Consider the following 23,706-nt stretch of genomic DNA (forward strand, 5'->3'; position numbering starts at 1 on the left):
AGAATTCACATTAAAGATTAATAGGTTGCATGACAATAACAGTGAAATAAAACAAAAAAAATTGTATCACACACTGTGCTTGGACAAAATTCACTTGGATTTAGCTTCATGGACATCAAGATCATATCTTGTTCTCATTGCTACCATCAGGAAGAGCTACAAAGTGTGAAGGCCACGGTTCAGAAACAACTCAACAATTCAGGAACAACTCCTTCCCCTCTCCCACTCATTTTCAAAATGGACATTGACCTGTATATATCATGTGTGACACAAAGACTATTGCCCTTGTGTAGAATTAATCATGAAAATAAAATCCAGGAAATACCCAGAAGTTCACATCACATCTGTAGAGTCAGAGTTTCAGGTCAATGACCTTTCATTGTTATTTCAGATTTTCAGCATTGGTAGTTTTGTTTGGTAGGAAGCACAAAAGACAGTGCGCTGAAGGTAGTATTCCCCACACCAAACAGACACCCCTTGGAGAACGAAAGATCCAGTGGATGAACTCGGATCTGAAATGTCAAGTGGTTCTCCCTCAAAAGCTGCCTGGCCGGCTAAGTGTTTCCAGCATTTTATTTTATTTCAGATACCACTTAGAATGTTTACAGCAAGCCAGACACCCCAATGGCCCAAATATTCTGTTACTGTTCACCAGCATGCCAAAAAGAGAAATAACACCAATATTTTAATGCCATTCTGGATATCTGCATGGCATTTCTAGTTGAATCCTCGTCATGGTGAATGTGATAGCTCCAATAATCATACAATGCATCTTGGGGGAAACACACTAATCAATTCACACTTTCCTAAATAGCATGTTATACCGTCCAATTTTTGCTTCCCATTCATTTGCCAACAATCAGACCTATAAACAATCTATTTCGCCTTTTAAAATATTACCACTTAGATTTCTTAAGACCTAGGTGAAGAGGTGGGAAACTGCATTAGAGTAGATGCCCGTTTTTGTAGACAGTTACGTCAGTATAAATAACCCCACTCCCAGGGCTGTAAAATACTGGGTGATGATTTTCATGTCATACAGCTTCTTTCCTCAAACACAAACAATTGTATTGACTTTAAATTTAGAGCACCTTTACGGGTACAGTCTTGTCATAAGACAACTAAAATATCAGATCATGAAGCTTCTCCACTATTTCATTCCCTGCTTCTTTTAATCGCTCAGGTTGTTTCATTCATAGCAACAATTTATAATTTTTCTCCCACAAGATGGCAAATCCCTCATCTTCTCCTCATTGTTTACAACAGCAATATTTCTTACTCCTCATATCTGCCATATTTTGTTTAAAAACACAGATGGAACACACTGAAGTATTCTGCCTCCCCTACACTAACTTCCTCCAGTTAACATTAGAGGTGTTTATCCTCAGCCCTGTTGTTGGGTTTTGTTTCAGCTGCCCGCCTACAAAGTGGTCTTCTTGCTTCCCCTCTGCGCATTGAGTGTCCATAAGTAAATGTCCTTTTGCATTCTTTGCAACCCACTGGTCTCAGTTGTAATTATTTAACTAATTGTGTGGCTTCCCTTCTTCGCTGAGGTGGCATCGCTTCTCTTCTGAGCATTCTTCAGCACTGAACATCCACAATGCCCCTCCACACATTTTTATTCATGAGACAAAGGAGTCCAGCACAGTACATTGGCCAGTGTCAGAGTCCTTCCTCAATTTCCTACCCTTTTATCTCCTCCACTCTCCCAACTATTTTCCAATTCTGCTGCGGGTTAAAGTCAGGGAACAACTGCCTAATTGTAAAGAAATCAAAAAAGTGATGCCATTCAGATTTTAATTCTTTAAGCTGCAATCATGACATTTTGTTCTCATTTAATTAGTGATGTATGAAACAAAATTTACATCTCACAAACTGATAAATGCTATGAACACACATGCATTTTAAACAAATATTCATCAACCTGAACCTAAAATTTGTAACAATGTCTATAACAAACTTTTTATAAGCTGTTATAATTGCTTGAACATGTGCCTTTGACTGATAAAGTACTGCTTTGGTGATCAACTCTACGAGGGTTCGGTAAACTTAATCCAAAAAAGCACTGTCACAGGAATGTCGCAGAGACAATGAGTTGTTAGTACCGGTACTTACGAAGTTTCCAATAGCCCGTGGTAATATGCAAAGTAAACCAAAGAGTTGTCATTGTACTCAAAACTAGACAATCCATTTCCAACGGCCATTCCCTGAAATAAAGCAGAAACCATTCCATCAGATCACTGTTCAAATCCTACTTTGGTCCAGTAAGATAACTGCACCTTTACTGAACAAAAATCCGAGATTTAAAATTTAAAAGTCAATGGTTTCAAGGAGAAAGTTCCAGAAATTTGCTATGCCGTATGCAAAAAGATGCTTCCTGACAGTATTCTGATGCAGACAGTTCTTCAAACTATTTGAACCATAGGAAATAAATATGTATCTACTACCCAAATCTTTTCAAAGTTTTAAATACTTCAATTAGACCTCCCCCTCTATTTTTAAACCCAAGGATTTACAACCTAAAATTATATACCAGCACAACACTTATGAAAAAGCTAATTCTGAATAAATTCCTCCTGTAGAAACCAAACAGCTACCTCTGATTCTCCCTGGGTGACATCAATCCAGAACATTAAAACCACCAGACCTGAAGTTTGACTGTAAATATATTGTTAGCTCAGGCAATAGCTGCTGCACTGGTTCCTTCACCCCTAATCCAGTAGTTATAGCAGTCCTTATCCTCACCACTATTCAGTTGTTATGCTATATAGAGCAAGGTAACAATTTAAATTCTATATTTGTTCTTGTGAGATAGACTACAGCAGCCAAACTAACTTTTATTTCCCACCCCTACATACTGAGGACATTAATCAACTATGTACTCTTGGCTTGGAGCCACATGCAAGTCACCGGGCAAAGGCAATAATCCACAATGTCTTTTTGCTGTACTTGGTCTCATTGTCCCACGTTGGGATTTGGATTTACAGTTGTTACTGCTCCTGCATCAATCCAATGGAGCATTCAGCAAATCCAAATGTTCCTTACAAAGGCAAAATGCAATGAAATCTTTGAGTTTCCCCTCATCATTCTGAAGTGCAAAGACCCAATATCCCCTCTGGTATTCCCCCAAAGTGTTTTGCTGACTAAGAAATTCTTGAACTATTATAATGATGGAAATGCAAAAGAGATGCCATAAACTGTAGTGAGACAATGATCAGGTCATATACTTGAGTAAATTTGATAGAGGGAAAAGTCAGGACAATGGGGAAAACACCACTTTTACTCGAGGGGGCAATGAAATATTCATTTAACATAAAAAGCAGTACATATGAGAGTTACTATGCTGCATCAGTCTGGACTTATCAGATGGGGAAGGAAGATTTCCAATATCTCTATTTTATTTATTTTGTGATATAGTGTGGAACAGCCCCTTCCAGCCCATCAAACTCTGCAACCTGTATTTAATCCTAGCCCAATCACCAGACAATGTACAATGTTGGAGATAGATTGGGCATGTGATGAGAAGAGGGGCCAACTCCATCATCAAGAAGCACTCTTAGACCTTCGAAGAGCAGGGAAAACACAGGAGAGCAAAGACAACTTGGCACCCTACCACAGACGCAGAAATGTGGACCCCGAATCACACCTCGGGCACAATTGAGAAGATGGCCAAAGACAGACAGATGGATGACCTGCATTATTGTCCTAAACGCCAAGGGCATAACAGACAGTAAACTAAAAATTTTTTTTAAATTACAGGACAATTTACAATGACCAATTAACCCACTAACCAGTATGTATTTGGACTGTGGGAGGAAACCCACAAGGTGACATGGAGAACATATAAACTCCCTACAGATAGCGCCAGAATTGATTTCTGAGCTCTGTGGCCCAAGCTGTGAGAGTGTCGCGCTAACCACTATGCGACGGTGGTGCCTCATCCTTTCTTTCCCCCATCTGATTAACATACAACACACGTACCTAACTAGCTGGGATTCACAGGTAAAATACTGCAGATCTGAAGATAGTGAAATAAACACAAAATGCCAGAAATGTTCGGGTCAAGCAGAAGTTGTGAAGATTTAAAAAATGTCAACGCTCTGGTCCATATCGTCAGAGAAAAAAAATTAATAACCTCCAACAGCGGGCATCCTTCCCAGCTGCTGCTAGATTAAGCATCCTATCTGGTTTGGTATGGCAAATGCTTTGCACATGACTGGAAGAAACTACAGAGAGTTGTAGACGGTTCAGTACATCATGGAACACAGCTTCCCTTCTATCGGTTCTGACTGTACTTCTCACTGCCTCAGACATTCTCTCTACTCCCCTTTTCCATTGGGTAGAAGATGCTCTGGTCTTAAAGCATTCCCTGCTAGGCTCAAGGACAGCTTCTACCCAGCTGTTAAGATTGTTAAATAGTTCCCTAGTATAATAAAATGGACTCCTGATCTTATATTCGATCTTGCACCTTGTTTCTTTCTCTGCAGCTGTTACACATTATTCTGCATTATTAGGCTTCCCTTGTTCTGCCTCAATCGTATCGTGCAATGATTTGACCTGTACGAACAGCCTCCAGGACAAGATTTTCACCATACATGTGACAATAATAAACCAATTCTAATTTATCAACTATTTCCCCCGTTATGAACGATGTAATTTTTCAGCACCCACCTTAAAATTAATTTCCTCGTCAGACATGACTCTCTCTGCTAGAGTTGGTACATAGAATCCTCCATAACTCTCTCCAGTAATAAAGAACTCATTCTTCTTGTACTCTGGGAAAAGTCGGAAGAATTCTTTCAGGGCAAGGTAGTTATTGAATGAAACCTGGAAGAGGAGAAAGAGGGTGCAAGAACAAAGTTTAAAAGCAGGGTTAATTTTGATCAGCAGTAAATACCGTGAAAATGTGATTATCAGCCAATCTCATTCTCACGCACGGATATGGACTACACAGCGAGTAAAAGATTATACTTCTGCACCAAATCTCAATGGAAAATTCATGCCAATCAGAACTCAATGTTTATATGTCTATTGAGCTACAGATCTTGCTATAGCTTGTTCTGGAAGCAGATGTATACCAAGTGTCTGCAACCTCGATAGCCAGCGATTACTGCAACAGATTGGTAATAGAAAATGGAAAGGACTCCAGTGTCTGAAATCATATAATACCATACAATAATAAAGCAATGCATGCCAAGACCTGGCAAGAATCCTTGTCTATCAAACAGACCATAAGACTTAGGACAAACTGCAACAAGACTCTGCACTGAAAGTCCAAGATCATGACCATTTTGAACCACTGACCAGAAACTGAATAGGGCAGCTTTCACAACAGTATAGCTACAAAAGGGAAGTAGGCATACATTGCTGACAACCTCAGTGCTTTGGAGAGATGAAATGAATACAAATTTCCCCTGGATGGTCAACTCATTGTCAAACTAGAAGCTCTGGCTGAACGCTGAGGTACGCTCCCTACTAAAACCCAGGACACTACTTTCAAGACTGGTGACAGAATAGCTCTCAGAGCAGCCGGAGGAAAAAAATCTTGGGCATCAAGAGGGCCAAGACCATCCATGTTCAAAATAGTCAGGAAGACCTGTCCGATAACAGACAATCCCTAGTGTACATAGTTAGGCAACAAGAGCTTTACTGACTACGCAAGGAAAAACATATTGCAGCAGATGTGAGGACGACTCTGGAGAATCACCCTCCACAAGGTGGCTGAGCCAGACAACATCAGGCTGAGTACTCAGGGAGCGTGCACACCAGCTCAACGACATCTTCATGGACAACTGCAACACTTCACTCATCCAAGCTGCTGCCCCCACAAGCTTCAAGTCAGTCACTACCAACTCTGTACCAAAGAACTCTGCACCCTCAGAACTAAACAACTATCACCTGGTGGCCCTGACACCAATTACCCTGGCGCTTTGAACGGCTGGTACATCAAAAACTTCATTCCTGCCACATTGGACTCTCGCCAATATGCTTACCGACAGAACCAATCTACGACACCACCACTTTATCATTTCCTGTCAGTCACTTTATCACTCTATAGGCATACAACCAAGGTATACAAGCTATCTAATTAATATATCTATTGTGGTTTTTTCATTATTGTCTTCTTTACCTTGTGTTGTTTAGCACTGCATCAGATCCAGAGTAACAAATATTTTATTCCCCTCTACTCTTGTGTACTGGAAATGACAATAAACAACCCTGATGGATACAAAAACTCAAAACTGATCAGGAATACTCCAAACCATTAACTTAGTACGCTCCCTTGGTCAGCAACCCTCCACTACTGACATACAGTGACAGCAGAATACCTCACCATCTCATCAACTACCTAGCATCTCATTCCCCATCTGCAACACGAGAAGGACAAGAGCAGCATGTCAGGGGAACAGCTTGACTTTTAAGACTTGCTGGGTCAACACTCTTACAATCAACGCAAACAGGGATGGGTAATAACTAGTCTTCCCCACGGAGACAAACTTATTGATAGCCAAATGCATTCCTTAACAGTCACGCAAACAAAACCATCTCACCTCAGAATCATTGGTATGGTATTGCTGGTTCTCATTGTAGGAAAATCCGACCCCTGCTGGTGACTCAAGGTATATCATATTTGCAATCTGAAATAAGTTATTTTATTACAGTGTAAGATTAGAACAGTTGCAAAGTATAAAAGCTGGCGGTTAAATCTTTTAATACTTCTACATTAATTACAGTAAAACTTGCTGGATTTCACAAAACCTCGCTGCTCTCTGTAGTTTAGAAGGGAGGGGAGCATCTATAAATTTGCTGGTAATACAATTGTTGACAGAATTTCAGATGGAGAGGGCGTACAGGAGCAAGATACATCAGCTAGTGGAGTGGTGTTGCAGCAACAATCTTGCACTCAACACCAGCAAGACTAAAAAACTGATTGTGGACTTTAGAAAGGGTAAGATGAGGTAACACACATCAGTCCTCATCGAGGGATCAGAAGTGGAGAGAGAGTGAGCAGTTTCAAGTTCCTGGGTGTTAATATCTCTGAGGACCTAACCTGGACCCAATGTTATCAATGCAGCTACAAAGAACCACGACAGCGCCTATATTTCATTAGGAGTTTGAGGAGATTTGATATGTCAGCAAAGACACTCTCAAATTCTTACAGCAGGATGTACCATGGAGAGCATCCTAACTGGCTGAATCACCATCTGGTCTAGGGTGGGGGGGGGGGGGGGGGGGAGGAGGAAGAGAGAAAAGAGAGAGGCCATTGCACAGGATCGAAATAATCTGCAGAGTTGTAAATTCAGTCTGCTCCATCATGGGCACTAGCCTCTGTGGTATCCAGGACATCTTCAAGGGTAGGTATCATGGAATCCAGGGAGAGCTAGTTAGATTGGTTCAGAGGCAAAGAGCATAGGATGCTGGATGAAGGTTGTTTCTCTGAACAGAGGTCAGTGGCTAGTGGTGTGCTACTGGGGTCTGTTTGGGTTCCTTGTTATTTATACAAATAACTTGGATCTGAATGTACACCATTGAGCAGTAAGTTTGCTGAACGCACAAAATTAGGAGCTGTTGTTGATAAGTGAGTAAGGTTATTGTAGATTGCACCTTGATCAGTTAGAGCTGTGGAATGAGGTGTAGCAAATGGATTTAAAAAAAGACAAGTGTAAAGTGACACATTTTTGGAAGTCCAACTAAAATAAGTCTTGTACTTTGAATGGCAAGGCACTAGGCAGTATAATGGAACTGAGGGACTTGAGAGTATAAGTACATAGCTAGTTAAAAATAGTGTGACAGATAGAGAGGGTGGTTAGCACATTGGCCTTCATCATTCAGGGCACTCAGTATAGGGCTGGAATATTTTGTTCCAGTTGTACAAGTCGTTGGCAAGGTTGACTTGGGAGTACTGCAAGCAGTTTCAATTGCCAGGACTAAAGGGCCTCAATTGTAGAGAGAGGTTGGCCAGGCTAGATTTTTATTCTTTGGATCTTAGCAGAACGAGGGGTGACTTTACAACAATGCTTAAAATTATGAGAGGCATAAATAAGGTGAACAAGTTTGTCCCCAGCAAAGGGAGTCCAAAACTTAGGGCACAAGTTTAGTGTGAGAGGGGAAAAGGAGCTGAGAGGCATCTTTTTCTATACACAGGGTGGTGAGTATATGGAACTGTTACATACCCCGTGAGTATCTTGTGACTGTCTCATGACCATGATGTAATTGAGTATCTTGTGAGCATGATGTAATGGTCTTGTGATGGTGGGGTGATGCAATTTTCCCACCGGTGAGAGGTCACGTGATGGCATATTCCAATAGGTATACAAGGGGAATCCTGTTCTCACGTGGCTAGTTTGTTAGTTAGTTTTGCTGCGTATTCGTCTCATGACGCGGTTTCGTTTTAAAGTGGAGTTTTTACTTTCTATTGTAAGGTGCAAAACCATTGTGCCGGCAGTTTCGCCAATCGCTGCCAGTTCTTGTTTGATGCACCTTGGTTTTACCTCTACAGTCTAGTGTCGGAGAGTGAAGGCTTCACCACAGTACGGGAACCCAAAGGATTGAGTAAAGTTGGAGCCATTCGGTGGTTTAATAAAGGATCGACCTTATTGAATCTTCGTTCAGGAATAGTGGCTTGCATCTGAGATAACCCTGCAAGATCAGGAAGGTTTGTGCAGTGTTCATCCTCCAGCAGAAAAAAAAAGTCAGTTCCTTTAAGCCGTTTTATTTCCTTCATCGTGAATCCTTTGGACAAGGCATCTCTCAGCTAGGATCAGCAGTAACGTCACGTCTTCGAAGAAATCAGTTTTCAGGGAAGTCTCTCCTTACTGACTGTACAAGTCACTTGGACTTTCGAATTTACCACTTTAAGACTATGTTCAAATTTACCACTTTAAGAACTATTCCAGAGTTTGGCTATTTGGCAAATTGCCGTATAGCAGTTAACTTCTGGTTAAGTTAGTCATTTGTTTTTACTTTTCACTTTTGTTGAGCAGAGTTTAATAAATGTTTGTTTGTTTATAAAACCTGACTCAATTCTATATTCACTGTTGCCCACCACATAACAGAACAAGCTGCCAGAAGAACTGATTGAGACAGGTATACTAGGATCATCCAAGCAGCATTAGGGTAAGTGCATGGAGGGGTGTGGCCCAGAGGGATGTGAGCTGAATACAGGATATTGGGACCAATTGGACGGACGCCTTGGTCTCATTGGGCTGAAGGGCTCGTATCTGTGCTGCATTGCGGAGCATATGATGTGTCTTTACGTACTACATTATCCCCGGTTCCTCGCACCATCATTCCTTTTGTTATTTAAAATCAGCCTTCCATCCTGTTGTATACCTTCCCTCTTGTCCTGAACAATCCCCTACCAGTGTTTCATCTTTCTCCTGGGTTTTAAAACTTTAACTTGCCCACCTAATGAAAGATTACCCGCCTGAAACATTGACTACTCCTTTCCATAAATGCTCCTTAATATGGTGACTATTTTCCGTGTTCAACTCCAGTATCACCTTACATGATTAGTTGCTGATATTTGTTTGACAATCCTCCTGGGTTACTTTGAGTTGTTAAAGTGCTAAAGAGAAGTTATTACGTATAGTTATTTATTAAGGAATTTGCTCCTGAGAACTGGTCAGATGTTGCAAAAAGGGTTACATACCTTGTTCCAGGAGTAAGGATTGTATAAAAGCGTCTTCCCATCAGGTTGGATCTGCAAAGTGAACACCACTATTTAGCACTTTCACTTAATAGGCCGTGGATTGCAAGTCCCACTGGCAAAATTTAGATTTGTGCGCCACCATCTTATTAAAGGAATTTAATACTATATGAAGTGCGGTCACCTTGAACTGTGGCTCTGTTTGGCCCACAGACTGTGAAGGATCTGTAGAGGAATCCTTGGTGTCCCGGCTAACATTTATCCTTAAACTGTGTCTACATGGTTATCTTGCTATTTATTTTCTTGTTCTCCAGGGGCCTTTAAATAAAGCAGCTGCTACACCTGCACATTGTGAACGGTGACTGAAAAAAATACTTCTGACTCAGTGAGCAAGGGCTGCTTCCGCACTTTATGAACATATTCCAACCCATTTTGGATCCCCAGATGAAGAAGAGAACTTGCGTGATCCCCTCAGTCCACAGGTGCAGGGTACCTTACCCATGCCACGTAGAGTAACATCAAGTGCACCTCACACACAAGTTCTTTCAAGCCTTGGAGGAGGCACAACTTCCATTCCCTAACTTGTTTCAACTTGGTTATTCACTCTAGCCAACTCCCTTCAAGGCTATCAAGTCTATTTGTGGCATCTCCACAGACTTATAATACAGAAGCATTTATCGAAACAGGCCAAGCCTTAAAGTCCTGAGCAGCAAGCCAAATTACTACACACAAAAAGAATCAGATCGAACAGTAGTTGCCAAATTCTCTTTACCAAGAAGGGGCCATGTTCGTTTAGAAGTCCATCTAAAGAGCTACAGCCAGGGCCTCCGTTCAGCCAGAGCACCACAGGATCATGCTCAGGACGCCCCTGAGACTCCACAAACCTGCAGGGCAAAATCAACAACCATTACAGATGACTGAACTTGGATAAACATTCAAATGTAATGGGCATTTAGTTTATTATTGTCAAGTGGACAATGATACAGTGAAAAACTATTGTTTGCATGCCATGGAGATAGATCATTCCATACATAACTACATCGAGGTAGCACGAGAGGATAAAAACAGAATGCAGCATACTATTAGTTACAGAAAGTGTACAGTGCAGGTAGACAAATAAAATGCAAGGGCTACAATAAGGTAGATCAAGTGACTACCTAGATGAGGTTGATTCAAGCATCTTGTGAACAGCAGAACAGAAGTTGTCCTTGAGCCTGGTGGTAGGCATTCTCAAGCTTTTATATCTTTTGAACACAGGACGAGAAACAGGCCACAATGAGGATGGGAAAACGAACAATGCCCGTTACTAAATTTCTGACTCTTGGCAAGATCATAAATTATAGTTACAGTGCCTATAAAGTTTTCACCCCCCCCCCCCCCCCCCGGAAGTTTTTATGTTTTGTTTTACAACATTGAATCACAGTGGATTTAATCTGGCTTTTTTGACACTGATCAACTGAAAAAGTCTCTTTCACATCACAGTGAGAACAGATCTCTACAAAGTGATCTAAATTAATTACAAATATAAAAAAATATTGATTGCATAATTATTTGCCCTCCTTTAATATGACACACCAAATTATCACTGGTGCAGCCAATTGGCTTCAGAAGTCACATGACTAGTTAATGGCTATCACCATGTGCAGTCAAGGTGGTTCAATTGATTACAGTAAAAATACACCTGTATCTGGAAGGTCCAACTGCTGGTGAGTCAGTATCCTGGGTAAAACTACACCATGAAGACAAAGAACACTCCAAGCAACTCTGCAGAAAGGTTATTTTAAAGCACGTCAGGAGATGGATACAAGTAAATTTCCAAGTCACTGAATATCCCTTGGATTAGTTAATTTAATCAAAAAATGGAAAAAATGTGGCACAGCTGTAAATCTGCCTAGAGCAGGCCATCCTCAAAAACTGAATGACCTTGCAAGAAAGGGGCTAGTGAGGGAGGCCACCAAGAGACTTATGACAACTCTGGAGGAGTTACAAACTTCAGTGGCTGAGATGGGACAGACTGTGCACACAGCAACTGGATGAGACTTCCAGAGTGGTAATCAAATCACAAAAAAAGAGAAAATCTGCAGATGCTGGAAATCTAGCAACACACACAAAATGCTGGAGGAACTCAGCAGGCTAGGCAGCATCTATGGAAAAAAAAATACAGTCAAGGTTTCAGGCCAAAGTTTGTGATTAAATCCAATTTACTATCTCATCCTGAATACTATCATCCTCTACTTTCATCATCAAGCCAATTGCGTATCCAATTAACCAGTTCTCCCTAGATTCCATGAGATCTAACCTTTCAGAGCAGCCTATCATATGGAACCTTACCAAATACATTAGTAAAGTCTATATAAACATTCTAGATAGAATGTATGTAGAGTGGATGCTTCCTATAGTAGGGGGGAACCCAGGATCAGAGGGCACAACCTCAGAAAAGAGGGACATCCCCTGGATCAAAGATCAGAGGCATTTCTTTAGCCAGACGGTGGTGATTCTGTAGAATTCTTTGCCAAAGATGGCTGTGTTGGCCAAGTCTTTGGGTATATTTAAAGTGAAGGTTGATAGGTTCTTGATTACTAAGGGTGTCCAAGATTACAGGGTAGAGAGGGATAATAAATTAGCATGATAGAATGGAGCAGACTCAAACGGGCCAAATGGCCTAATTTTTGCTCCTATGTCTTATGGTCTAAAAACAATTCCCCCATCTGTCATAAACTGAGCAACCAACTTTATTTTAAAAGTAAGCTCACGAATTTTGGATTGTCACCTGAGGGAAATATCCACTCAGCATTTTCCCTGTTACGTCTCAAAATCTTTTGCTTCAAAAAGATCTTCTAAACGGGAGTGAGTACAGGCTCAGTATTCCTCCCATAGCGTCCTCTTCCCTAGCAATGGACAAAGTGAACATTCTCTAAACTGCTCCCAGTGTAGCTTTATCACTCTTTAAAAAGACCACAACTGTGAGAAATACTTAAGGGTACTGCATACCCCTTACTTAAGCATTTAACTACACTGGAATCAGTTTAGAGAAGGTTACGAGTCCAATAACTACAAGGAGTCCAATAACTACAAGTCAGTTTTCCTAGGAAGAAGCATTAAGCAATGTTTAATTTAGAAGCATTAAGCAATGTTTAATTTAGTAGCATAAAAGAAACACTGAAATCATGTGGGGCCTTGATAGGCTGATGCTGACTGGATAATTCTTCATGGGAACATACACCCACATGAATTAGGAGTAGGCTATTCTGCCCAAGACTATTTAACATTTAATGAGTTCATGGCAGATCTGAATTCCACATTATAGTTTACTCCTGCTTACCAAATATTTATTTGCCTTAAACATATTCAAAGGCTCAGCTTTGAGGGAGAGAGTTCTAAAGAAGTTCTACTCATGGAGAAAGTATTTTGTTGCATGTCTTAAAACACCCCCAGGGTCCTGAATGCATTAGTCAATTCCCTTTAATTCTTCTAATCAACTCCCTCTAATTTTTCCTCATAAGACAACCCACCCATTCCAAGTACAAGTCTAGTGAACCTCTGCTGAACTGTTTCAATGCACTAACACTGGATTAGTACACGATAAACACTATGTTTTATGCCAGATGTGCTTTCACAAAATTAGAGGGTCAGTCATTTAAAGCTGGCAAAGTGAAACTTTTTCTTCCAAAGGAAGAAAAGTGACTCATGAACTTATTAAACAACTGGGTTCAATTGGGCGAACTGCCCATGCCTGCTTCAATTTGTCAGCTCGTAGAAGGGGATTTTGAGTAGAAAGGAGTGGTGGATTCAGCCAATTTCATCATGGGTACAATTATGCTCACCACTGAGGACTGAGTGCATGGGTGGGTTGGCAAGTTTGCAGATGATACCGAGATCGGTGGCAAAGAATACAACACAATATGGATAAGTTGCAGATACAGCCGATGGAGTTTATCCCAGATAAACGTGAGGTGTTGCACCTTGATAGGACAAATGCAAGGAGACAATACACTGCTAAGGTCAAGATTCTTGACAGTGTTGCTGAGCACAGAGATCTTGGGAGCTAAGTTCATAGCTTGTTGAAAGTGGCTGCACAGCTCAATAAGATAGTTAAAGCTGCTTATGGAATGCTTGCTTTTATTAGTTGAGACATTGAGTTCAGAAGTCAAGAGGTTATGTTGCAACTTTATAATCTGGTTAATCCACATCTGGAGTATTGCATAAGTTTCCGGTCACCACCGTACAGGAAGGATTTTGAGGCTTTGGAGAGGGTGCAGAAGAGGATCACTTTAAACCTGTGACTTTCCTACCCCAGGGAAAACCACTGTGGCAATTCACCTTACCTATTCCCCTTGTGAATTTATAAGCCACTACAGTGTATGATTACCCTTTTAGCCTCCTAGGGTCCAAGGGAAAAAGTCCCAATCTAATCAGTCTCTCCTTATAGCTCACACTAAGCCCAGTGACGTTCTCTTAAGCCTTTTTTGTAACCTTACCAGTTTAATGACATAATTTCTACAGTAGGGCAACCAGAACTACCCATAGACTCGAAACCCAGGCTTGCCAAAGACCAACACAAATGCTTCCCAACTACCCTGCTCAATATTCTAACCACCTTCTCACACATTCTCCATTTGTGTCACTGTCAGGGACCGCGGATGGCAAACTCTGCAATCGTGGTGTGCCACGGCAGGATTCATTGTGTAACACTGAGCACCCTCCACTTTCTTCTCTTTCCACTCTCCACTCTGGTTAACCTTTCACCCCATTACCTATCCTCTCCAGTCCCGGTGAACGGTCTTGACTCAAAACACAAGCAGTTTATTTCCTTCCATAGATGCTGCCTGATCTGCTGAGGGAGGGAGGGAGGCAGCTGTGAATGTGTGGCAGTAGGTCCAGTTGTGCTTCATGTTAATGCCAATCCCAAGACTTTTACGATGGGGGACCTGGCACTCAATGATATTACCATGTCCCTCGTCGGAGATGGCCATTGCCTTGCACTATCACACCACAGATGTTATTTGTCACTTATCAGCCTGTGTCGAAATGTCATCCACGTTGGGCAAAGGTAGATGGCTTTGTTTTGGAGTGAAACTCTGCAACTAGCAGCAAACAACCCTACTAATGACCTTTCAATGGAAAGACAATCATTGAGGGAGCAGGGCCAAAGAGACCGTCTTGAGGGACTTGTGCTGTGATGTGCTCAGATGGGATAACTGACCACCAGCCACACCCAACTTCCTTGAGGGGAGCTACGATTCCACCACTGGCATGTATTGACCCTCATGCAACTCTCAATCAAATGCCACATTAATGTCACAGGCACTCATGCTCATCTCACCTCTGGAATTTAGCTCCAATCTTACAGCAAGGCTGTAATGACATCTGGAGCTGAGGGAAGCTGTACACAAAAATTTCAGATGCAGGAAATCCAGAGTTTCATGGAAATGGAAGAGGGCACCCAACCTCTAATATTTAAATGCTCTTGAATTAAAACATTTGCCCTCCTAATTAAACGCTAAGTGACTTAGTGATTTTATGTAAGTCCCAGAACACCCCGACACCATGCCTCATTCTCGCACCATCTAAAATTAAAATTCTGCCTTACTTTCCCTCTCCCCCCCCCCCCCCGTGGCCTTGCATGTTCCACATTATATTTGATCTGTCACAAATAAACCAGAATTCAGAGTGAAAACAGTAATGATGCAAGATCATGAGTCACTCACCAGTAGTGGAGGTATTTATTCTCAGACGTATTGAGGTAGCCTGAGTATTGTCTGAAGCTGGATTGCTTGGCGAGACCTGGGAGGTAAGTAATCTCATCCTCAGCTGGAGCGGATTCAGCAACAAAGACTTGAACTACCAGAATCAAAACCAGAAGAGGAACCATCTGCCCAGGGCAAAAATAAAAGAGCTGATATCAGTGATAAAGTTTAAAGCTGGAAAAGAATGCTCTGCTCCTGCTGTTGAGTCAGATCATTCAAGGGAACTATGGAAATATTCAATCACAAACAAGAGGAAATCTGCAGATGCAGGAAATCCAAGCAGCACACACAAAATGCTGGAGGAACTCAGCAGGCCAGGCAGCATCTATGGAAAAGAGTACAGTCGATGTTTCAGGCCCAGACCCTTCATGGAGACTGGAGAAAAACAAGAGGAGTTAGAGTTAAAGGAGGCAGGGGCAAGAGAGGGGAGGAAGACACAAGGTGATAGGTGAAATGGGGAGGGGAAGGGGGAAGTAAAGGGCTGGGAAGTTAATTGAAAGAGATACAGGACTGGAGAAGGGGAGATCTGATAGGAGAGGGTAGAGGGCCATGGAAGAAAGGGAAGGGGGAGGAGCACCAGAGGGAGGTGATGGGCAGGTAAGGTGAGGGAGAGGAATAGTAAAGGGGGGGGGGGGTGGTGAGTGTATTTCCCGAAGTTTGAAAAATCGATGTTCATGCAATCAGGTTGGAAAATACCCAGACTGAATGCAAGACGTTGCTCCTCTGGCCTCATCGCGGCATTAGAGGTCATGGACTGACATGTCGGAATGGGAAGGGGAATTAAAATGGATGACCACCGGGAGATCCCGCTTCTTCTGGAGGACGGAGCGTAGGAACTCGGTGAAGCGGTCTCCCAATTTACGTCGGGTCTCACCAATACTGTATACAAGAGGCCACAGCGGGAGCACCGGTTACAATGGCCGACCCCAACAGACTCACAGGTGAAGGAAGGTCTGTTTGGGGCCCTGAATGGTAGTGAGGGAAGTGTAGGGACTTGTTCCGCTTGTAAGGATAAGTGCCAAGGGGGGGGGGGGGGGGGGATCAGTGGGAAGAGATGAATAAATAAAGGAGTCGCCTAGGGATCGATCCCTGCAGAAAGTGAGGAGGGGAGAGGGGAAGATGTGCTTGGTGGTGGGATCCCGTTAGAGATGGTGGAAGTTACAGAGAATTATGTGCTGGAACATGGAAATATTTCCTCAGTTTGCTGTCATGAGACCTTACAATGTTCATCTGAGAACAGACTGAGACTCATTTTAACATTCAACAGCCAGTAACTTGGGCTACTTAAATCTTTGCGCACTTGGATCAAATCAGAACATTCACTGCGTTAGGGAAATTACTCCAAGAAGGAATACAGAAAGTTGGTCCAAGGGCTGGAGATGAGCTGCAGCTCCCACAGCGACAGGACACCTCCCCCCCCCCCCCCCCCAACCTTTCCCAAAGTGAGAAACTTCGTGCTCACCATCACACCCGCAATCCAACAGAGAGGAATCAGCACTCAGTCACACTGGGTAAACACAACTACTTCCCCCTCCACTTGGGAAATACTGCCCAGTTTGCTGAGGTCCTCCAGCATTTTGTGGTTGCTGCTCAAGATTTCCAGCGTCTGCAAAATCGCGAGTATCTGTGAACCCCCCCACTTGCACCACCTCCCACGGCACCGGCTTCACTCCCTCAACCGCCCTGGGGATGCACCAACCTCTGTCCAGGTAGTCGCCCACGGTACCGTCCTAAGCCACAGCAGCCGGCTGACGATCACCCGAACTGTATCGCTTCCCCCTTCCCCATCGTCATGTGCTCCGGAAAACTCCCGCAGGTTATGTGAGCTCGTTTCCCGCTCTCTGATTGGAGGGAGGCGAAGCTCACCCTGAGACCCGAACTGCATGGAACTTCCCCTTCTCTCTTCCCTCTCCATGTTATCCGCCCTCATCCCGGACTCACCTCGGCTGGCGATAATCCCAACCGCATCGCTTGCCTCTTCCCCGCCGTCACGCGATCCGGAAAACTCCCGCAGGTCATGTGAGCTCGTTTCCCAGTCTCTGATTGGAGGGCGGCGGCCGGGGGCGGAACTGTTCCTTAGTCTCGATCAAGGTGTGAGTTGTACAGTATTCCGCTTTCTCTTCCTCCTTCCTCACCCTGCTGTCCCCTTTCCATCTCAAAGTCTCCTCACTCAGTCTCCACTCTGTTCCTCCCTCTCCCTCCCTCCCTCTCTTGACTTTCACCTACCTCTCCATTTCCCCTTCGCTTCTCTCCCCTCTTTTTCACTTTTAAAAAAGTCACGCGGTAATGTACTGACATTTCCAGCCAACACATCAAGTTTAAAGAGAGTGCAGGAAATAAACCCACAGTGAGGGGTCTACCTCTGGCCACCACCAGCCCTCTGGAGGGTCGTGATCATGCTCTGCCTTCCCGGATGCATCACCCCATGATATATCTTCAGTATTAGCTGCCTAATACTTGGTGGTACCATGACTCCTCCTTCCCCGTGTGTCCAGCTCCCATCTACTTCCTTCTTTGCCCCCTTTCTCCTCCATTTCTTCGTCTCTTCTGCCTCCAACTCTTTGCATAATTTTCCTAAACTGGCTTCCATCATTTCTTCCTGCACACTTGCCTCTTGTTCCTCTCCTGCCTTTTTGCAGTGATGTCTGCCCCCACTCATTTCCTTTCTGCTCCCTACTCCCCCCTGCTGGCGAGCTTTCACTTTAATGGCTGCCACCTCTGTTTCTGACTCGCTGCTTGTGTCACGTGCCAGTGCTGAGTCCCTGCCCTTCTGCTGTCGGTGACATCCACGAAAACAGAAGTGCCCCAAAGAATGAATGACAGTTAAACGTTAAGAACCCCGAAGTTCCCCCCCCAGCTCCCCCCTCTGGTGTGTAAGTGGCAGCAAGCAACAACCCCCACCCCACCGGCAAAAAAAAAGCAAGCATCTGCACCGTCACCCAGCACATGAGTAAAGCAATAGAAAGACAGAGTTACCCCAAAGACTTTGCGTTTCACCCGGTATTCGACATACTGCAGGGTCTCTCTCTCCCTAATAAGGGAGGAGGAGGTGTCTCCATTTTCCCAGTGAGCGGGGAGACAAGTCTCTGGTTTACAATGTTGACACAGTCTGTTATGTTGCTTTTTTCGAGCTCTGTGCTTGAAGATTACAAAGATCCCAGGTCTTTGGGCCCACAGTAGCAGATTTTCCAACTCCCACGATGACACACGGGTCTCCTGCTGTGACACCGCCCCTCGATCCGCCCGTCTCCAGAGCCCTGAGATCCTAGGCTTCCAAATCCGAGCCAGACTCTCAGGCCGAACCCTTGGCGTGCCGAACAACAGCCAGTCCTGAAACCCCGAGAACGGGTCCCATTCCCGTGAAGAAGCAAAGTCAGCGTGTAGCTCCAGGTCAGGGTCTTCAAGGAAGCCCTGAAAGGGAAAAATGATATTAAAGATGGAAATAGAGCTGTTTCCGAAGATGAAAATAAAGGAGTCGCCGTTTAGCACCATCTTAACTTCACTCCACAGTATGTTCTCTGCAATCTGCCACTTTTGAGCGCCTGCACTCATGATGCCTGCTGTATTCTTTTGCATCACACTTACAAAACGTGTGCAACTCCCTGAGCGAGTATAAATGCCCCCACTCTGGCGTCCCGAACCTTTGGTAGCCATCCTTCGCAACTGTGGCTCCGTCTCACCAAAATAACAAGCAAAGTTTCATCTCTTACACATTCAGTTCTCCACGTTCGTGACACCTCGTGCTCCCGTGTACCACCGACCCAAACAGACCCAAGTGGGAGTGCTAATTTAAAAAAATACTCACCCACTTAGACTGCTAAGATCGCTGGCCACACGATGGGTCACAGAGGTATCCCACTCCTGACACCAATGAATAGGTCACCAGAGGAAAGTACTGGTAGGTTCAAAGCAGCTTCTGTATTCGACAAAACAAGGTACAGCAGGCATCATTTGGAGATGCTTTCATTGGAAAGGTCTCGCTGACCCAACATGGGGCTCGATTTTTATGTACCAAACATTAAAGGACAACACCATATTTACAATGTATGGACAATGCTTCCTTTGAAACTACATACAACCTTCACACTTCCAGACTCACATCCATACCACAGACACCCAAATGAATTTTAATCAGCATTGTCTGGGCTGGGATTCACGGCTTTTAGAAACCATTTGTTCAGATCTGAACTCCAAATTAAATCCAGCGTACATTTTCAGATGTGAAGACTGGTAGCCAAAGTCAATTGCGAATGCATATGCATTAAACCCAAACACTGCTGTAACAGGCACAAGCATTCCTCTGGGGCCAAGGTGCATAGCATACATTCAAAATAGTGAGAGAGAGAGAGAAAACGCACATCGTTACGCAAGAAAACACATGTATTGTAGTCCAACTCCCCAAGCAACATGCAAATTGATGATACAGCTCCTGGCAATCCAGCCTATCCTTTCGTTGGACGAGCACCGGAGGGCAGTACTGATAGGAGAGGCCAGGTCCCAACCAGGCATGGACACAATGCGTCTTCTTGCCTGGGCTGCAGCAGCAGGCAAGCCTGTGTCTTGAGGCCTAGTCCTCGCTACAACCGAGGCCATGCAGCTGCCTCGCCACCTGTCTTTCCACCAAACTAGGCAAACAGGATTGCAGCATATCACATTATCAATGCCCAATAGAGTCTTGCGTTTGGAAGAGAAATGTCAAAGACAGTCGTTCACGGTTACTCTGCACGCTGCTGTCGCACAACAGCTCCAACATTTTCAAGTAGCCGTCTGCACCCAGGTCAGCTCCCCCGAACCTTCTCTGACCCGTCGGCCAGCTTCTCCCTCTCCCAGTCAACCTCTGGCTTCTCCTTCTCTGGCACATCCACCAACTTCTCTTTGTCCTGGCCGAGCATCAGTTTCACCTTCTCCCGGCTGAATGTCGGCTTCTCCTTCTCTGACTCGTCTGTCGACTCCTTTGATGCCCCAGCCGAAAGCTGAAGGGGTAGACCTGTTGTTCTTGGAGTCCAGTATAAATCCAGTCCCAGGTCCTGCTGGTGAGGACAGTGGTGCTGTTGTTGCAGTCCCAGCCTCCAAACGCCGTCACCCTCATCCTGACCCAAACCGCCACGACCAACAGCCATGACCCCATATTCCACAGGAGGACCAGCGTCCCGGGCTTCTGCAGTCAGACCTTGGGCTTACACCAGCTCTGAGTCATTGTGGCAACCAGCTGCTGGAGAGAACTGCTCCTTCTGTAGGTTAGCGTAACTTGTGGAAAGGTACATAATTCACAGCTACCGACATTGAGTTGCCGTTCACTTCAAGAGGCTGGTCTGACATGATGACATAATGACGTAAAATACTTTTACCGCCCTTTGTGTTCAGTGTTTGGCATACGATAAATAAGTTGCTATGGCTTTTCTTAAACATAAAATGCCTCTGCCATTTTTATTTGCAAAAACCTACATTGGTGACCCTGATAGTTGAGGACAATTCCAGAGATATTGAACATGTCAGCCAACGCAGTCACCTGGAGTTTTGGGAGCAAAATGCTGTTGCTTGGTTTGTACAAGCTGAGTTCATGCTGCAAGAAATGTCCACTGACAACACCAAATATTTCTATATGGTGTCGTCACTCAGCAATTCCATGGTTGTATAAGTGGTGAGTCTGCTTGAACACCTGCCTGAACACAATAAATACTAACCGCTGAAAACTCACCTTTACAGACTTTTGGACTATCAGAGTCTGAGCATGCCCAGCAGTTGCTATCCTTGCCTGGCCTTGGTGATGCTAAGCCATCAGAACTGATGGACCACATACTGTCTCTCCTGGAAAATCACCATCCTTGTTTTATTTTATAAAGAACGCTTCATGCAGCAAATGTCTGATCAAGTTCACATAGCCCTCACTAGTGCACCCATGAAGAACTATAGGGAGCTTGCTAAAATGTCTGATAGTCTCCACTCAGCTGGGCAGTGATGCATCATTCCTTGCTCTTTCTCTACCTCAATAAGCCCAGTCAAAAAATCCCTCAACATAAGGATGCCTGGAGCTGCAGAACTGATGAGCTCGGACCTGTGCTTTTTCCACAATCGCTTTGGTGCAAACACAAGGAAGTACTGGCCACTTTACAGCTTCGACAGTGCCAGCACATCAGAACATCAGAGGTCTGTGAACACCATGGGTTCCAGCTGCCAGGGTCATCTACTCTTCTCCCATCTGATAGGCGCTATAGGAGCCTCCGCTCCCGCACCAGCAGGCACAGGAAGAGCTTCTTCCCTGAGGCTGTGACACTGCTGAACCTCAGATCACAGCACTAAGCAGTATTGCACCCATATTGTACTGTCTCAGTACTTTTATATCTGTAGCATTTTCCTTTTTATACGCAGTTATTTTGTAAATAACACTATTCTTTTGCACTTCTGGTTAAGTGCTAACTGCATTTCATTGGCTTTGTATCTGTACTCGGCACAATAACAATGAAGTTGAATCTAATCTAATTACAGACACCCATTCAAGGCGACATTTCCTGTGTGACATGGATGGTCAAGTGAGTGTTCAGCCAGCATTGCCTATTGATGAGAAGGCAAAGAGTGACAAAACCTTGCTGGGGGTCACCAACGACAGCAGGATCCAGACTTACGGGACACAACAGGTGATGCTACGCATCAGTGGGCGTTATTACACGTGGGACTTCGTCCTGGCTGAAGTGGCTAAACCTTTGCTTGCTGCAGATTTCCTGTGTGCCCAGGGACTATTAATCGATCTTATGAACTTGTGGATGTCAAGGGCTTTGGATCATTACTCTGCTCCCCCAGTAAGCTCCCTACAACAGTGGTCCCCAACCACCGGGCCACAGACTGGTACCGTGCTGGGAGGAAACGATATGATTTGGCGATATGAAAGGATACGAGTCAGCTGCACCTTTCCTCATTCCCTGTCACACCCACTGTTGAACTTGAACGCCCATGAGGTAATTACCCACGCGAGGTCATCAGTTGCCTAAACTCAGTGATACCCTCGCGCCAGGGATCACTGGTTGGCCTCGGGTAACCGGCTGTCTTTTGCGGCCGGTGAGAAGTGCTGTTGCTACTGGTCTGGAGCGCGGAATGTTTGTGGGGAACTCAGTGTTAAAATATTCGCAGATGACCTAATTCAGGCTCAGGGTTTTGTAAGTAGTAGAGCAGCTACCTCGCTGCGATCTACTGAAAGTCATCCCTCGAGCCAAACTTTTGTCGGCCGATAGATCCTACCTACCTACAAGGGGGGTGGGCGCGCGCCCTGTCGCACTCCTCGGTCAGTCGGTTGCTCTCTCCGGACTGCGACCGCCACGGCCCCGGCTTTGGGACCTCTGGCCATGAGCAAGCCGGACAGAAGCAAGTGCTGAGAGCCACGAAAACTAAATTGCGGAATAGACTGGACATAAGGAACCCCCTTCGAGTATCGCTGTCTCCCATCAGCCCACAATGGGACCATCTTGTTGCAGGGAAACAAGCCCAGGGCTCCCACTGATTCAGCGATATTGGTGTGTTGCAATGATTTTATATGTTCATATGAGGAAAATATGTGCTGTGTGTTTAATATCTACACGTTACTTAAAATGTTATGATGCTATTGACTTATAACTGAGTTATAATTGACTTATCACTATATTCATGTGAGGAATATATGCACCGTGTGTTTAATATTAAATTCGTTAGATAAACCCTTTTAGAAACGAAATTGAGTGTATTAGCCACTTATAAATGACTTATAGTTGACTTTTCACCTATATTCTGGTCGTGATTAACACTCCCCCTATCGGCCGGTCCGCAAGAATATTGTCAATATTAAACCGGTCCGCGGTGCTAAAAAGGTTGGTGACCCCACCCTACAATGACTCTGTCAGGCGATGCACCACCGCATGTGAGTTCATTCAATTGCTGGGTGATTTCCCAAATGTCACCAAGCCAACATTCTCCACAACGGTCACAAAACGTGGGGTTGAGCATCACCTTCCCGCACCTGGCCCGCCAGTGCATGCCCACGTGCATAGTCTGGACCCATAAAGGCTAGCAGTTGTGTATGCTGAGTCGGCCAACATATAAAGCCTTGGCACTGTATGCTGGTCGAGTAGTCCCTGGGCTTTACCCCTGCATTTGTTTTTGTGTGCCATACTCTGCCAGAGCCTCGGCAAACACTTTTTTAAAAAGTGGTTGTCTTGGAGGAAAGATTCTGTGAGTGGTCCCCCACGTCCTTCTCACAGCGCAGTTGTGTGATTTTTTGTACGAGGTCGAGTATCACAACTAGCTCCCATCACAAGTAGCTGCTATTATGGATTTCCCACTGCC

General features: G+C 44.3%; 1 protein-coding gene across 4 annotated transcripts in view; it reads right to left on the reverse strand.

Annotated features, from left to right (window-relative positions):
• Window positions 1–17,439, reverse strand: part of ctsa (cathepsin A) — a 34,344-nt gene extending 16,905 nt beyond the window's left edge. The window contains exons 1-7 of one of the 4 annotated variants that reach the window (XM_073061534.1): window positions 17,338–17,439; window positions 15,358–15,521; window positions 10,422–10,533; window positions 9,653–9,703; window positions 6,552–6,638; window positions 4,672–4,827; window positions 2,116–2,207 (exon numbers count right to left, since the gene is read on the reverse strand). In XM_073061534.1, coding sequence (XP_072917635.1) covers window positions 2,116–2,207; window positions 4,672–4,827; window positions 6,552–6,638; window positions 9,653–9,703; window positions 10,422–10,533; window positions 15,358–15,521; window positions 17,338–17,415 — 740 coding nt within the window. In that variant the 5' untranslated portion in view covers window positions 17,416–17,439. The other 3 variants (XM_073061537.1, XM_073061536.1, XM_073061535.1) reach the window with 3 other exon arrangements.
• Window positions 17,440–23,706: the final 6,267 nt, after the last annotated feature.

Source organism: Hemitrygon akajei, chromosome 11, assembly GCF_048418815.1.
Source record: "Hemitrygon akajei chromosome 11, sHemAka1.3, whole genome shotgun sequence".
Lineage (NCBI taxonomy): Eukaryota > Metazoa > Chordata > Chondrichthyes > Myliobatiformes > Dasyatidae > Hemitrygon > Hemitrygon akajei.